This window comes from Myiozetetes cayanensis, unplaced genomic scaffold (assembly GCF_022539395.1).
Source record: "Myiozetetes cayanensis isolate MyiCay16 unplaced genomic scaffold, myiCay2020 scf28, whole genome shotgun sequence".
In the NCBI taxonomy this organism is placed as follows: Eukaryota; Metazoa; Chordata; class Aves; order Passeriformes; family Tyrannidae; genus Myiozetetes; species Myiozetetes cayanensis.
In genome coordinates, this window is record NW_026087499.1 from 870,438 (window position 1) to 884,309 (window position 13,872).

The 13,872-nt window shown below is 49.4% G+C and overlaps 1 protein-coding gene across 6 annotated transcripts in view; it reads right to left on the reverse strand.

The window, feature by feature from the left end:
* Nucleotides 1–1,748: 1,748 nt before the first annotated feature.
* The window catches only part of PRDM16 (PR/SET domain 16), a 241,775-nt gene continuing 229,651 nt past the window's right edge, over nucleotides 1,749–13,872 (reverse strand). For 5 of the 6 annotated variants that reach the window (XM_050322469.1, XM_050322468.1, XM_050322472.1 and 2 more), the window contains 5 exons: nucleotides 11,621–11,790; nucleotides 10,920–11,094; nucleotides 10,190–10,420; nucleotides 8,715–8,889; nucleotides 1,749–7,097 (listed from right to left, as the gene is read on the reverse strand). In XM_050322469.1, coding sequence (XP_050178426.1) covers nucleotides 6,963–7,097; nucleotides 8,715–8,889; nucleotides 10,190–10,420; nucleotides 10,920–11,094; nucleotides 11,621–11,790 — 886 coding nt within the window. In that variant the 3' untranslated portion in view covers nucleotides 1,749–6,962. The remainder of the gene's footprint in view (nucleotides 7,098–8,714; nucleotides 8,890–10,189; nucleotides 10,421–10,919; nucleotides 11,095–11,620; nucleotides 11,791–13,872) is intronic. The other variant, XM_050322471.1, reaches the window with a different exon arrangement.

Consider the following 13,872-nt stretch of genomic DNA (forward strand, 5'->3'; position numbering starts at 1 on the left):
AAGGTCACTGAAGATGATGGGATTGTTCGACGTCGTCCTCCCATCACGTTAATGGATGACAAACGACTGTGACCCGGCTGTCCTCGGGGTCTGACCAACACACACTCGGTATTTCAGTAGCCCCGGGACTGTTCCTTACTAAAGGCACGTCTGATCTTCGCCTTAGCTGAGTTTTCATTGTTCAAAGGTAACCCCAGGCTGTCCCTCCAGATGCACAAAACATCGTATTCGGATGCTTTAGGATGCTGCAGCTCCTGGGAAAGAGGATCTGAAGGTCAGGCTGCTGACAGCTGCGCAGTAACCCAGCTGCCTAGTAAGGCCAGGCTCAACAGTGCTCTGTGTCTGTACTGGGAACAGACTTTTCCTTGACCTTCTCTTTTGCCCCCCTGCTCTGTCCCCCTACTCCCCAAATGGAGCCTTTTTCTCACTTGTTTGTGGTGAATCTCAAGTACTTTCTGGATGACAAAGTCCACTTGTCAGCAATATTCCTTTAAAAGGCTCTGTTCTCTCTGCTCCAAGGCCTGCCTGACAATCACTCTATTATCACAGCTTTCTTATCCCATAGATTTTTTATCCTTTCCCTCCGGGGCTAATAAGGAGAAAGGCTCCAGCCGTCACTGTGAGGAGAGGGCTCCCACTCAAGGGTTCAGCTCAGACTGAAACCCTCACAAACTCCAGGGAAGAGTCATTATCCCGTATGTGGGACACCATCATTTGATCACCATGAATGACTTTTTGAAGCAGAGGCCATTCATCAGTTGGGTAATGGTGTTGTTAGCTCAAAGACCCAGCTTTCAAGTCATTTCTGCTCCCAGGGCCCTCGCTGAACCATCTGACCGCTATCACTGGATAGTTCACTGACTCTCTGCTCCAGTTGTGAAAGGAAATATTCTTGACATTTTCTGACAGCTCACTGATGCCTCATCCCAACTCAATCCCCCACCCTGGAATGCTCTTACTCTTCCCTGTGCAAGCTCCATCCCTTCAGTGGGATGTGACACAGCTCAGCAGCACTACCTGCACCTGCTTTGCACTGCTGAGACACCTCAAGGGCTGTGCCCTTTCTGGGCTCCTCACTCTGAGAGACACTGAGGGGCTGGAGAGTGTTCAGAGAAGGGAACAGAGCTGGGGAAGGGGCTGGAGCAGCAGGAGCAGCTGGGGGAGCTGGGGGGGCTCAGCCTGGAGAAAAGGAGGCTCAGGGGGGGCTTTCTGGTTCCGCAACTCCCTGACAGGAGAGGGGAGCTGGGCGGGGTTGGGTTCTGCTCCCAGGGAACAGGGACAGGACCAGAGGGAACGGCCTCCAGCTGTGCCAGGGGAGGGGCAGGTGGGACATCAGGAGGAATTTCTCCCTGGAAAGGGTGATGAGGCCTTGGCAGGGGCTGCCCAGGGAGGTTTGGAGTGCCCAGCCCTGGAGGTGTCCAAGGCAGGCCTGGCTGTTGCACTCAGTGCCCTGGGCTGGGGGACAGGGTGGGCATCGAGCACAGGGGGGACTCAATGGTCCTGGAGGTCTTTTCCAGCCTCAATGATCCTGTGATCTGATCTCGGCAGCAAGTGTGTGTGTGTGGCAGAATAATTTAATTTTTTGAAGCTTTTTCAAGTATTCCAAACCACGCACACACAATATCCCACCACACAGGCACCACAGAGCAGCAAGGCCAGACAGTGACACGGCCCAACACCCCATTACTGGGTGTGATGGGGCATCTCCACTGCTCTTCCACGAAAAGAAGCTCATGGGACCACTGCTTATAAAAGCACACAGGTTTATTGCATATCAATCTCATGTATAAATTCATTGTAGCATTGGAAAGATTACATTTGGTATACATTCCTATTCTACAGCATTAACCTCAAAATCAGCTTTTTCTATTCATTATTTTAAAGGAATTTCTCTACACAAGTACATTTGTCTTTTATCACAAGCATCAAAATGAAAGTTGTAAAATCGCCTTTTTTTTTTTAATTATTTTCTACACTTCATATCTTTTATTTCATTATGCTCCCAACAAAGCGATTCCATATTAATTAATAACTGCCAACACTTTTTCTTTCTTCCTTGGCAGTTCGAGGCTTCGAGCCTCGGACGCAAAATCTAATCACATATACAATAAGTGCATCTACGGAATTTTTGTCTTTTTAATAAAAATTTCACAAACAGACACAATAATGACTGCTAAACACAAGTCATGCACAGTTTACTTATAAACATAACAGAAGCAATATACAATCAAGAATGATATGGAACAAGCACCATCCTCTTTCTCAATGTTTTTTAAACATTATATGAAAACCAGACATTTACAATTGATTTAAAAAAACACTATACAGGTCTAAAGGAAAAAAAAAAATCCAACCTAAATCATATCTGTATTGTAACAATGGGAAAAGGAATGACATAGGATGCACAGATTTATGATTCTTGCAAGCACAATATATATATGTTTTAAATTACATCTTCTGCAGGCTGGAAATGACATCAGGGCAAAACATCTCTTGCTTTGAAGAGAGCAACGAGAATGTAAAATACACTGAGAATTACTTTCAGAATTACTTTGTTCACATGTGAATTGCACATTTGGAAATCAAAGCTGCCTTTTTTTTCTTTTTCATTTTTTTTTTTTTCTTTTTTTTTTTTTTTTCCCCAAAGTGGTACTAAGAATTATTAATGACAGAAGAGAGAGAGAAAAAGGAACCTCGGAATCATTCAAGAACGTTTTAGTCACAGTATCACTCAACACTACGGAGAAGTTTCATGGCTTTGTGAGAACACTACTGACCATGGGCGAGGAGCAGAGGGTTTTGCCCTTGTGTTGCCAGCGCTGACCCGAGCGACGCCGTCGCTCCTGCCCACGGGCCCGTCGTGCTCCCAGGGGCAGCGGCGGGCAGGGTCCCGCTGCCCCCGCCCCGCCACACACACACACACACAGTACAGCACGGAAAAACCGAGTGTAAGTCAGCAGATTGACCTGGGTGGAGGGGAGGGGAGGGGAGGGGGCTCACGATCCAGTGCTTTGATGCTTAGAGTCAAACGCGTTCATGTCATTGTGCAAGTGCTTTCCGAAACGCTTCGCGCGACGGGGACGAGAAGCCGTTTCTGACAACGTCTACTGAGCGTCTAAGTGCTGATTTGGGAGAAATCAAAAGCTTCCTCTACACTGTTTTAAGCAGGACAGAACCCCGGCTGGGTGTTTGTCCCAGAATGCAGCTGAGCAAACTCGGCTCGTGTTTGCTGTTCAGCCCTGCTCGGTTTGGGTTTGGGCAGCTCCCGTGGAGCCCTGCACATCCACATCCCTGGGATGTCCTGCGAGGCAGGACCTGGCTGGCATGGGACGCCCTGGAAAGGTGCCCACCCAGAGCAGCCTGTGCACCAAAGGGCACATCCTGTGGAAGAACCCAGCACCCCGACACATCCTGTGGGAGCACCCAGTGCCTCAGCACATCCTGCAGGAGAACCCCCGTTCTCCACACCACCCACAGTGGTCACACCGGTACTGACCACCAGCTCTGAGCAGGCAGGCAGCAGGGAATGCACAGACACCAGACCCATGTCCACCAGCTCCAGCCCAGGCAAAAAGTGAGGGCCCCTTGTGGAGCACTGAGATTCCATCCCTGCCGAGCAGGCGGGTGCAGCCAGCGGCTCCCAGCCTCGCCCGGCCACACCAAACATGCACAGGCCTTGCCCTGCTCTCCTCGGTGCTGTTGTGGCAATAAGGCTGTGGGATGTGAAGGTACTTCAGTAAGTAGATCCCACAGGAAGCTCTGGTTTGAATCACACCTTGAGCGGTGCCCCGGCTATCGGCCCCAATCCCATCCCTGCCACCCTCACCTGCCCACACTGCACTGGGATCCTGGATCCCCAGCACGCTGTGTCCTTGGCACTGCACAGCCCTGAGCACCACAGCTCCACATCCCACCCAAGCTCCCAGGCCTTCCCCACTGCTGGGAAGCCACCTGTGCCCTGATGGCAGAACATCCTCAACACAGACCTCTTGGGAAACGGCCTTGAAAATACGGGATTCTTCTCTAAAGCAGCAAACCGAAACCTAAACACCTGCTGTGAACTGCAGCACAATTCAAGTGCAATAGAACAAAAGCTAAAGGAGGTTCAGTGAGGCTGTTTCTTTACCTTTACCAGAAAAATCAAAATTTGTAATCAGTGCTAAATCAGAGGAGTTGGGAGATCCTACAACACACGGAGACATGAGCTAGAGCAAGTGGGGAGAAAACTGAATCAGGAGATATGAAGGGAAAAAAAATCATTTCATGATTTTAAACCCTATATTTTAATGTCCTCAATCCCTGGTTGGATTGTACCTCCCCATCCCTGGCCAGCACCAGGAGCCCTCACTCCTGGGGATCTGTGGAGAGTCAGGATCATCCCTGGGACGGGGACAGCGACAGCATGAGCTCAGTCAGAGCAAGGACCTGACAAACTGCTTCTGGAGAAACCACGCAGCAGGGCTGAGATGTAGATGGGAAGACCATAAATACCCCAAATAAATCCCCACAATAGCACTTGAATTTCTTGATACTTGGCCCACATTTTGGTGTCCAGCTCACTGCCACTCCCTTGGCTGCTCCGTTCCCTCCCTGTGCTGCAGAGCACGATCCCAACCTCCTCAAAGGATGGACAGAACATTGGATCTGAGCATGCAAACCCTGGATCTTGTTCCAGCACTACAGGCAATGCCATGGGCCCTACCACAGATACCCAACCAGCCAAGGCAATCACTAGAACCTTCCTCCAAGGCAAAGGGAACCCAAGGGATGATTGTCTGGACAATTGGCAGCACGACTGGCAGGACTGATGGGGGGCATTTGGCACATGGACAAAATCTTCCTACTCCCTGGTTATCCAACATCCAACCTTAATGACACAATTTTGGTCCTTCACTACATACTTATATTAACATTATTTCTTCACAAGAATGATACCTACTGCAAAAAATACTGTTAAGGAAGAAATAAAATAAGAAAGGAATTAGCCCCAAATTACAAGTTATATACAGATTAAAATAAATTCCATCAGGAAAAGAAACAATTCTTTTATTATTTTCAGTTGGCCCCTTGTGGGAATAATTTAAAGGCCAAGTGCCTGGGCAGGACTGTGCTGCAGCTGCCACAGTGGGATGGGGTGGGATGGGATAGGATGGGACTGTTCCTTCCCTCCCCAGAGCCGGAGTTCCTCTGACAGTGTTGGCTCTTGGGCTTCACCTGCCCAAGAGCTTTGTGCAAATACATGAAGCAGTTTGGTTACACTGACTGGTGTTCTCAGGGCCACTTTCACAGGATGTTGTGGAAAACCAAAAAAGGAGGATAAATTTTCTTGGGAAACACAGTGATGCTGCTAATTGACCTTTTGTTCCTTCTGCACCAAAGCCACCTTTGATGTTTTCCTCCGTGAACAGTTTGAGGCTCCCGGCTGCCTAAAAACAGCCTCAGGTGTGCTCTTGGGAGCAAAGCTGACTTTGCAAAGAGATCACTGCCACCACCACCTCTGCTTTACTCGGGGAGGTGGGTCCGTTGTTTTGGCATGATGGAATGAGGCTTCCCACTCCGGGCTGGCTCAGAACCCTCCATCTGCCCTTTTCCATACTGAGTGAGCAGAGAGGCTGCATGTGGCTTCATAATCATTCCATAAATCAATGTTATCTCCAAATTCCCCGCTCCAACAGCAGACTGCAATTGCAGTGGAGAACGGCAGAGAGCCCAGAGGATTTCTGGAGGCTGCTGTGTATCAGCAAAGGAGATGAGGCTTTGAAGCGATTTAAAATCACTCATAAAATATCTGTGAGCAACTTAAGAGCTGGAGAGACAACTCGACTCTTATCTCTGTGCCTTAGCAGGGCTCTGCACCCTCAGGCTGCTGGAGCACAGAAATGTTAATCTTTCTACTTAAATTACAGGCCAAGCAGCAGCGGGTGGTGCAGAGGCACCATCCAACAGGCCAGAACAACGGTGTGAATCAGAGACCTCTGCCACAGCCCCAGATACCATCAGCACGGAGTGATGTCACCCCAAAACCCCCGGGAGATGACACATGAGAAGATGTGTCCAAGTTGCCCAGGTGAGGCGAGACTCGCCCAGCACACGCCTCCAGGGAAGGGTTCACCCCGGGATCTCTCTGCTTGGGGAATTCCAAGCACTGCCAGGAGCTCCATCACTCCAGAGTGCCACCACTGCCAGTGCCACCGCCCTGGCTGAGCATGGCTCTGTCCCAGACACTCTGGTGCTCTCAGCCCAGGCAGCAGCTCGGGCTCTGGCAGGGATGGGGAACCCTCTCAGCACAGGCAGAAGGAGCTCAGGGCACGGGTGATGACCCACATCTGTGTGCCACATCCACACCCCGACCTCAGCAATGTTCCAGGCTGGAGACGTCTCAGCTGGGACCTGCACGGAGCATCTGATGACCGCAGGCCTCGCCTCGGAGGAGCTTTGTGCCATGGCAGTGTTTTGTTGGGAACAAAGGACAGGATGGTATTCTGTGGGAGCACAAGTTTCTTTTGGGGGTCAGTGGACAGGTCACCCCTGGCTCTCTTCCCTCAGTACTTCCCTGTTCAGCTGGATGGAAGGGAAATGCTGCCGTGTGGTTCCAAGCTGCCACTCCTGCTCAGCTGAACTGGCTCAGTGACACTGCTTTCTAAGGTTGGAGGGGCCAATCTTTGATTGCACTGTTGCAATTCGTGTCTTGCTCATTGCTGGTCCTATAGACAGTGAAATCCTGGGGCTGCTTCAGGGTTATCCAGTTTGGGAGAGGTTCATTCCGATAAATTAGAAAGGAAAACTGGGTAGATAAAAATGCAGGACGTGTAGGTCGGATGGGACAGGTTTCCTTCTCAGCCCAAAGTTCAGACGACTCCCTGAGGCCCTCTCATCCATCTTCTGCTCGCTGGGGTTTTGCAAGGATAGCTGCAGCACCACTGCCGCCCCGCTCGGACTCTGGCCAGTGCCTCGAGGACCTCTCAGAGGTGGTTGATGGGGTTAAAGGTCCCCGACTCTGAAGCTGCTCCTGCCATGTCCAACCAAGCACCCAGAGAGTTCTGGGAGGACGTGTGGAGGGGAGCGTTCTCAGACAGGGACAGCATCATTGCATAAGCCTGGGGGAGAGAGGAAGGCAGAGGACACGAGTGAACACCCCCGCAGGACCCTCCAGTGTGGGGAGTGAGGCACAGCACCAACCCCTGGGCTAAGGGCCTTTAAGAGCCAGAAATCCCCATCCACGCACCAGGGTGGCACCCACCACTCCAAATACTCGGATTTGCCACCGTTTGCAGGCAGTTGTAGGGATAGTCAGAGAGACCATCATTCCCACTGGCTTTTACAGGCCCAGACCCATCCTGAGCCAGGCCTGGTCACGGACCCACAAAGTGATTCCATGCTCTGCTCCCTGCTTAAAAAGGAAGCCCAAGGAATGCTGTGTTGCTCACACAAATGTTGGTTTACTCTTACATTTCCAGCACAAGATATGGTCTGAATTATTTAAGTTGCTTATTGTGATTCAAGTGTAAAACTGATTCAAAAGCCAAAAATACAACCCCTCCCCAGCCAAGCACAGGCTGGACCTAACAGTGTGATACACGTTGGAAAAGAGCAGGTTGTTCCTGGAGTCAGTGCATTTGGGATATTAGCGACAGGACACACGTAAGAGTCAGGCAACTGGCTTGTATTTAATTGAGTTTCACCCCAAAAAACCCTCTGCTCAATCTTCCAGCAGACCCTCCCTCACTCCCAACACCTGCTATGAAGGGGGATAAGAATTTCACAAGTTTTGGGTGATAAATCAAAAATCACGTTCTGTGTGGCAGCACTAAACTACTGCTCTGCTGAACATTTGAAATAGGTTTTATGATAAATTCTGCTGCTTGAAAGTCAGAAAGGGCCTCTGAGGCCAGAGCTGTGCTCAGCCCCTACCAAGGGCTGAGTGTGCTCTGTGCAGTCCAGCCTGCTGAGGTGACTTCATTGAACAGTTCTTCTGTGAGGATCCTTGTGTAGGGATCAGGAGATCAACTACATAAAGCCAGACAGTGTTTTGGCTGATGAGAAACCAGAAAGCAAAACCAGACCTGCCCTGCACCTCCAGATTTTTCTCAGAATTCCAGCAAGTGCTGTGATGCCATTTTGAGGGGTTTTGGTGGGTCTGAACTGGTCTGGCTCACAGGTTTTTGTGGCTTTTCCCCCTTTTTTGTATGGTTTGCTTTTAGAAATCAAGGAGATAAACAAGGAGACCCTCTAGACGTGCTGAACTGCAAGTCCTGCAAATGCTGTTGTCTATGCCACCTTCTATAACCAAACCCAAGGGCATTTTGTTGCTGTTTCTGCAGAACAAACCTCGGTGTTTACAAACAGAAGACCAGTCCCAAAGTATAAATAAATAAAGAGCCACAGAAACATTTATACAGACAGATAAAAACAGACAGATGCCTCTCTCTCCCTGCACAGCCACATTCTCACCACATGGGCTGACCAATAAATCGACCTGGTGTCCTGGAGGTGATGCCCAGTCCCTTCCTCTCTGTTCCAGTCTAGTTGCAACAAGACACAGTTCATGCATGATCCATGTGAGAATTCCGGCTGGAAGGGGGAAATAAACCACTGCAAGGGGGAAATAACCCACCAGAAGGGGATAACAAGCCCTTGCTACAGGAGGCCAGCTGCTCCCTGATCCTGCTGTACATGCTGGCGGCAAGCTTGGAAAACGTTCTGTAGGTACCCACCTGGTTTTTAGCCTGCCTGTACAGAGTCTGTTTTATTGCCTCAGAGTCTAAGGTGGAATTAAACACATCTTTAACTTCAAATGCTTCCTCGGCTGCTTTGCGAAGATCCAGCCCCTTCCCAAAATTCGGCATCTGCTCCAAATCTAACAGGGCGGCTTCGTCCTCCTCAATACACCTGTACCAATGACCAGGGGTGACCTGTGTTAGCTCGTCCGGGCGCTCACCCCTCGCCCGGGGCCTGCATGCACAACCCACGGGGGCTCACGAGCCACATGCGTGAACGGACGGACACACGGACACGGAAACCACACGGCATGGAAGGAGCAGAGAAGAAGTGGAGAGCAACAAGTGCTACAGGGGTCTGAGGCTCTGCACTGGGCTTGGCTGAGGTGTTACTTGGCCTCGTGGCACATCTGCTGCCACCGAGGCACAAAGAAAGCTGGGCCTGTCCTGTGTGCAGGAAACTTGAATTTTAAAGCTGCCCAGACATGGCTGACCTTGGGGAAAAGAGGCCTTCACTTTTTATAGAATCACAGAATCACAGACTGGTCTGGCTGGGTTGGAAGTGACCTTAAAAATCATCCCTTTTCACCTCCTGCCACGGGCAGGGACACCTTCCACTTAGCCCAGGTTGCTCCAAGCCCTGTCCAGCCTGGCCTTGGACACTTCCAGGGATGGGGCAGCCACAGCTTCTCTGGGCAGCCTGTGCCAGGGCCTGCCCACCCTCACAGGAAACAATTTCTTCCTAATATCCAGTCTCAACTCTTCTCTCTGTAAGTGTGAAGCCATTCTCCCTTGTCCAAGCCCTTATAAATAGTCTCTCTCCATCTTTCTTGTAGCTCCCTTCAGGTACTGGAAGGCTGCAATTAAGTCACCCTGAAGCCTTCTCTTTTCCAGGCTGAACAATCCCAGTTCTCCCAGCCTGTCTCCATAGCAGAGCTGCTCCATCCTTCTAATCAACTTGGTGGCCTTCTCTGGGCTCGTTCCAGCAGCTCCATGTCCTTCCTGAGCTGTTCCCCAGAGCTGGAGGCAGCTCTGCAGGGGGGTCTCACCTGAGGGGGCAGAGGGGCAGAATCCCCTTTTTGCCACAGCTCTGAGAACTCCACTTGAAGTCAAGGATGTTTTGCAGTGACTCAAAGGGCCACAGCAGCACCAGAGGGGTTGCACAGACTCCTCTCCCCTCGCCCTGGCCAGAGTGTTGGAGAGACAATATCTGCTGAGCTGTGGCACCCTGGGTTTTGTGCTGGACTAACTGTTCTCCTGATCCAGACTCCTCCAGCCTTGGACACACACCTCATCCCAGACTCTCCTTGCAGTCCACTTGTTTCGTGCCCCCCACCATGGTGAGATGGAACCTCGAGTGAACGCTTAAATCAAACTGGAGGCATGAGACATGGCTTGGGAAAAAAAACCACAGCACTGATGATCCACCACAGACACAGGGCAGCTGGCTGAGCCCCACTTGGCCCCCTCACCTCCGGGTGTGGTCGAAGCTCATGGTGAGAGACGTGGGCTCCTCGTCCTCTTCATCCTCAAACGCCCCCCGGGGCTCCGCCGTGGGCGACACCGGCTCATCCTGGGACTTCCCTGTCAGGCTGTCGTCATCCTCCTCTTCCAGTTCCTCGTCCTCATCGTCCACATCTTCTGTTTTCTCATTTGCTAGTCCATGACACTGGGAATTGCCATCAATATCCTGGATTTCTGGCCTGAAATATTTGGACAGGGTGGGGTGGGGGGGGAAGAAGGAGAGAGGAAAGAAAAAAAAAAGAGGGCAAATGTGTAAGTCATGTATTTCTACTGCAGTGCTTTGATAATGTTATATTTATATATATATGAACACATATTTATATACATATATAGATTATTTAAGACGTAAGAAAAAGGAAAACCAAATGTCTCAGGCATTTAAAAATCAGCCTTCACTATGTCTTAAGAGCCAGTAAGTATGGTAAGAGTACACCAACCCCAAGGATTTTCAAACTACAATATTGTCTACTCTGAATTTAAATACTGGTTTTCAATCTCTTATAATGTAACATCTGTGGGACAGGCAGCTTTCCTCCTCCTCTGTGCTGCTGTATTCCAACAATCTCCCTTTGAGCAATCAGGAGGAGGAAGCTTCTACCAACCAGCTTAAATTCTCTCTCATATTATTTTACTGTTCATGCCTGTACTGTCACCAGATAATTCTATTTTCTTCTCTACCTTTTATCTGCTAAAGTTGATGCTTGATTCATCTCACTATTTGCAATAAAATTTCTGATTTCAGAGAAATACGAATCCTCTTTTTCATCTAAAAGTGCATGGTTGTCTGATTCCGAGTTAGGGGAAGAGGCACTGGTCCCAAGGTGGTTGGTGATGACTCCGGAGTGCTGGCTCACTGTGGGGAGAGACAAGGAGAGAACAGGAGACACCATCAGCTACTGCCAAGGCCATCAGTAACAGGAAACACAAAGGAGGAACGTTATCAACAGTCCTCTCACTGGATACTCAGGATTCAACATTCCAGAGAAAAGTCATGGACCAAAGCTCCCAAAGGAAGTTTGTGTTTCCCAGACCTGAACTACAGAGAGAAATACAGGGGATATTTAGCATTTATGGACAGTACATACAATTTAAGAACCCTTATCCATTGCAGAGCTGTTTGCCTATAACTCTTCCATAATTTTTTTCCTTTTTACCTATGCTGGGAAATCACTTACTTGGCCTCAGCACAGGAATTTCTTCCTTCAGTTTTTATCTTAAGGCAAAGCCTATTTATCTTCTGGAACTCCACACACACACCTACAAAGTCAGCCTTAAGGAACAGTGCATTCCAGAGAGGCTTCCCAAGAGCCAGAGGGACCAGGCCACGGTGTCTTCTCCCTGCAGTGCCCCGGGAGAGGCCCAGCCACGTCCCTTCCTACCTGGAACGTTCTCGTGCTCGTGTTTCTTCAGGTGCCTGTCCAGGTTGGTTTGCTGCCCGAAGCACCGGTTACACAGGTGACACTTGAATGGCTTCTCCTTGTTGTGGATGTTCCGGACGTGCCGCTGGAGGTTGGAGGAAATGCTGAATGACCTGTCACAGTACTTACACCTGGAAAACAGAAGCAAATGCCAAAGACTGCAACGTGAGGGGGGAAAAAAAGAAAATAAGAAAAATCTGACTATCAGAAAACCAGGGAATGTTGGTCTATAAATCATTACTCAGCTGAGGACATGGGAAGCACAAGGCATTAATCACTGCAGACAAATCTGATGTTATTGTTACTCAAGGAGCACAAAGAAAGGATTAGGATTAATTAGGAAGCTACTCGTCCAAACAAATAAGGATTTTAAACAAAATAATTACTTTTCCACACATCAACGTTAAAATAAGAAAGGTGAATTTATTCCTTCCACCCTTCCCCTTTTGGGAGGGATTAGGTGAAATATGGCTGTGGAGGGAGGACAAGGAAGAGAGAAGAAGAAAGAAGGGAGGTGAAATGTATAAAATAGTTATTAACTGGTAAATCCCTGCGTGACAGTCAGTTGGACACACAAAAACCTCCAGCTTTATTTGTGAAACTCCTTGTGGTACTGGAGATCAGACCACAGAGTGTGCCTTCAAAGGCTATTCTTACTCTACAAGAGCTCCCAAGAAATACAACATAATTTCCAAACAGGATTTACCCCTACAAGTGAGTATCTGGTTTGTGATGAAAAACTGGAACACAAGGAGTCAAGCTGGGATGTTTAGGGAAGCTGCTGAGTGAAGAAATATCCCCTCTTTGAGCTGAGTGTCTGCAGATGGGTTGAGGGCCTGTTCAAAGTCGTCACCCTCCTTTTTGGATCCAAAAAGCCCCACAGATTTGCTCAGGGTGGTGCTGTGGGCTCCAATGGACTGAAGAGGGCAGCTTTGAGCTGCACTGCAGAGTTTTGGGACCAAAAAAAAGAAAGCCCCATTCCGCTCGGAATCCGCCGAATCCCTCCTGAGGTCTCCTGTTGAACACGTCACTTGTAACTCAACAAAGCTGCTGCTCTCGTGGCTCTGCTTCCAGACCCACGAGCAGCAGAACCTGTCTCTGCTCCAGTCCTCCACAAATCCTGGACACTCACGGGACAAAATGAAAACTTCTCCCAGGCAGAACAAATGGACTTCAGTGGGACTGCTCTGAGCTCTGCCAGCCCAGAGCAGCTGAGCTGCTCCTCCACAAGAATCCCCAGAAAGTTTGGGTTGGAAGGTCCCAAGACATGGAGATGGAGGGGCATCCACTCAGGTTTTGGGAGCACCAGCAGCTCCTGATGTGCTCAGGGCACCCAGCCTCACTCAAGGATGAAAGTGGCTTTCCCTGGACGCTGAGGACATGGGATTCCTCCCCACAGACACAACAGGTTCAGCTGTGAGTGTAAAAAATCTCTGCTGTGAAACACACACACCATTTCCAGATGTGCTCCAGCTGTGATTTTTATTCAGTCTCTAAAAATAAATTGATATTATTTTTGGAAATAGCAGGGATACATTTATGAAACACTCTCTCTCACTGAATGTTTATGGATTCCATGTCCACTTCTGAATTTCCTACTGCTAAATCTCCAGAAAGAATAAAGATATTTCAAGTAATGAACCTTTACTTGATTAACCGAGGAAGAAAGCAGAACCTCTCTTTAAGCCACATCTTTTTGAGACTTCTGAAGTCTTTCCTTTTCGTTCTTTCAAAAACCCCTAAATAACTCCAGAAAGCTTTATGTGAACATCAGCAAGAACAAGCACAGTTTCTGCACAGGGAGTTAAACACAGATTTCCAACACCAAGGAACCTGCTCTCAGGAGCTGCCAGCCTTCAGCAGCTCCTCCTGTTCAGCACTTCAGAAAGCTGTGACATCCAGAGCAGCTAATACCCCAAAATTCCTGCTATTCCAGGGGATTTTCACAAGTAGTTTTGTCCAGCCTATCCCTGCTGGTGCCAGTGATTTTCCCTTCCTGCCCATCCTCACCAGCTCTGTGCCCTCCTAAGCCAGACTCAGCTGTCTGTGTGTCCCAGTGCCTGGCACAGGGCATACCTGGCACAGTGGGCACCAGGGCTGCCCAGGTACCCAGCCTGGCTCCCCAAATCCCTCCCAGGAGCAGCTCCAGCCAGTTCAAAGGCAGCTCCCTCACAGGCAAGGCAAGAGTGATCCAGCCCCTGCATGTCCATTAA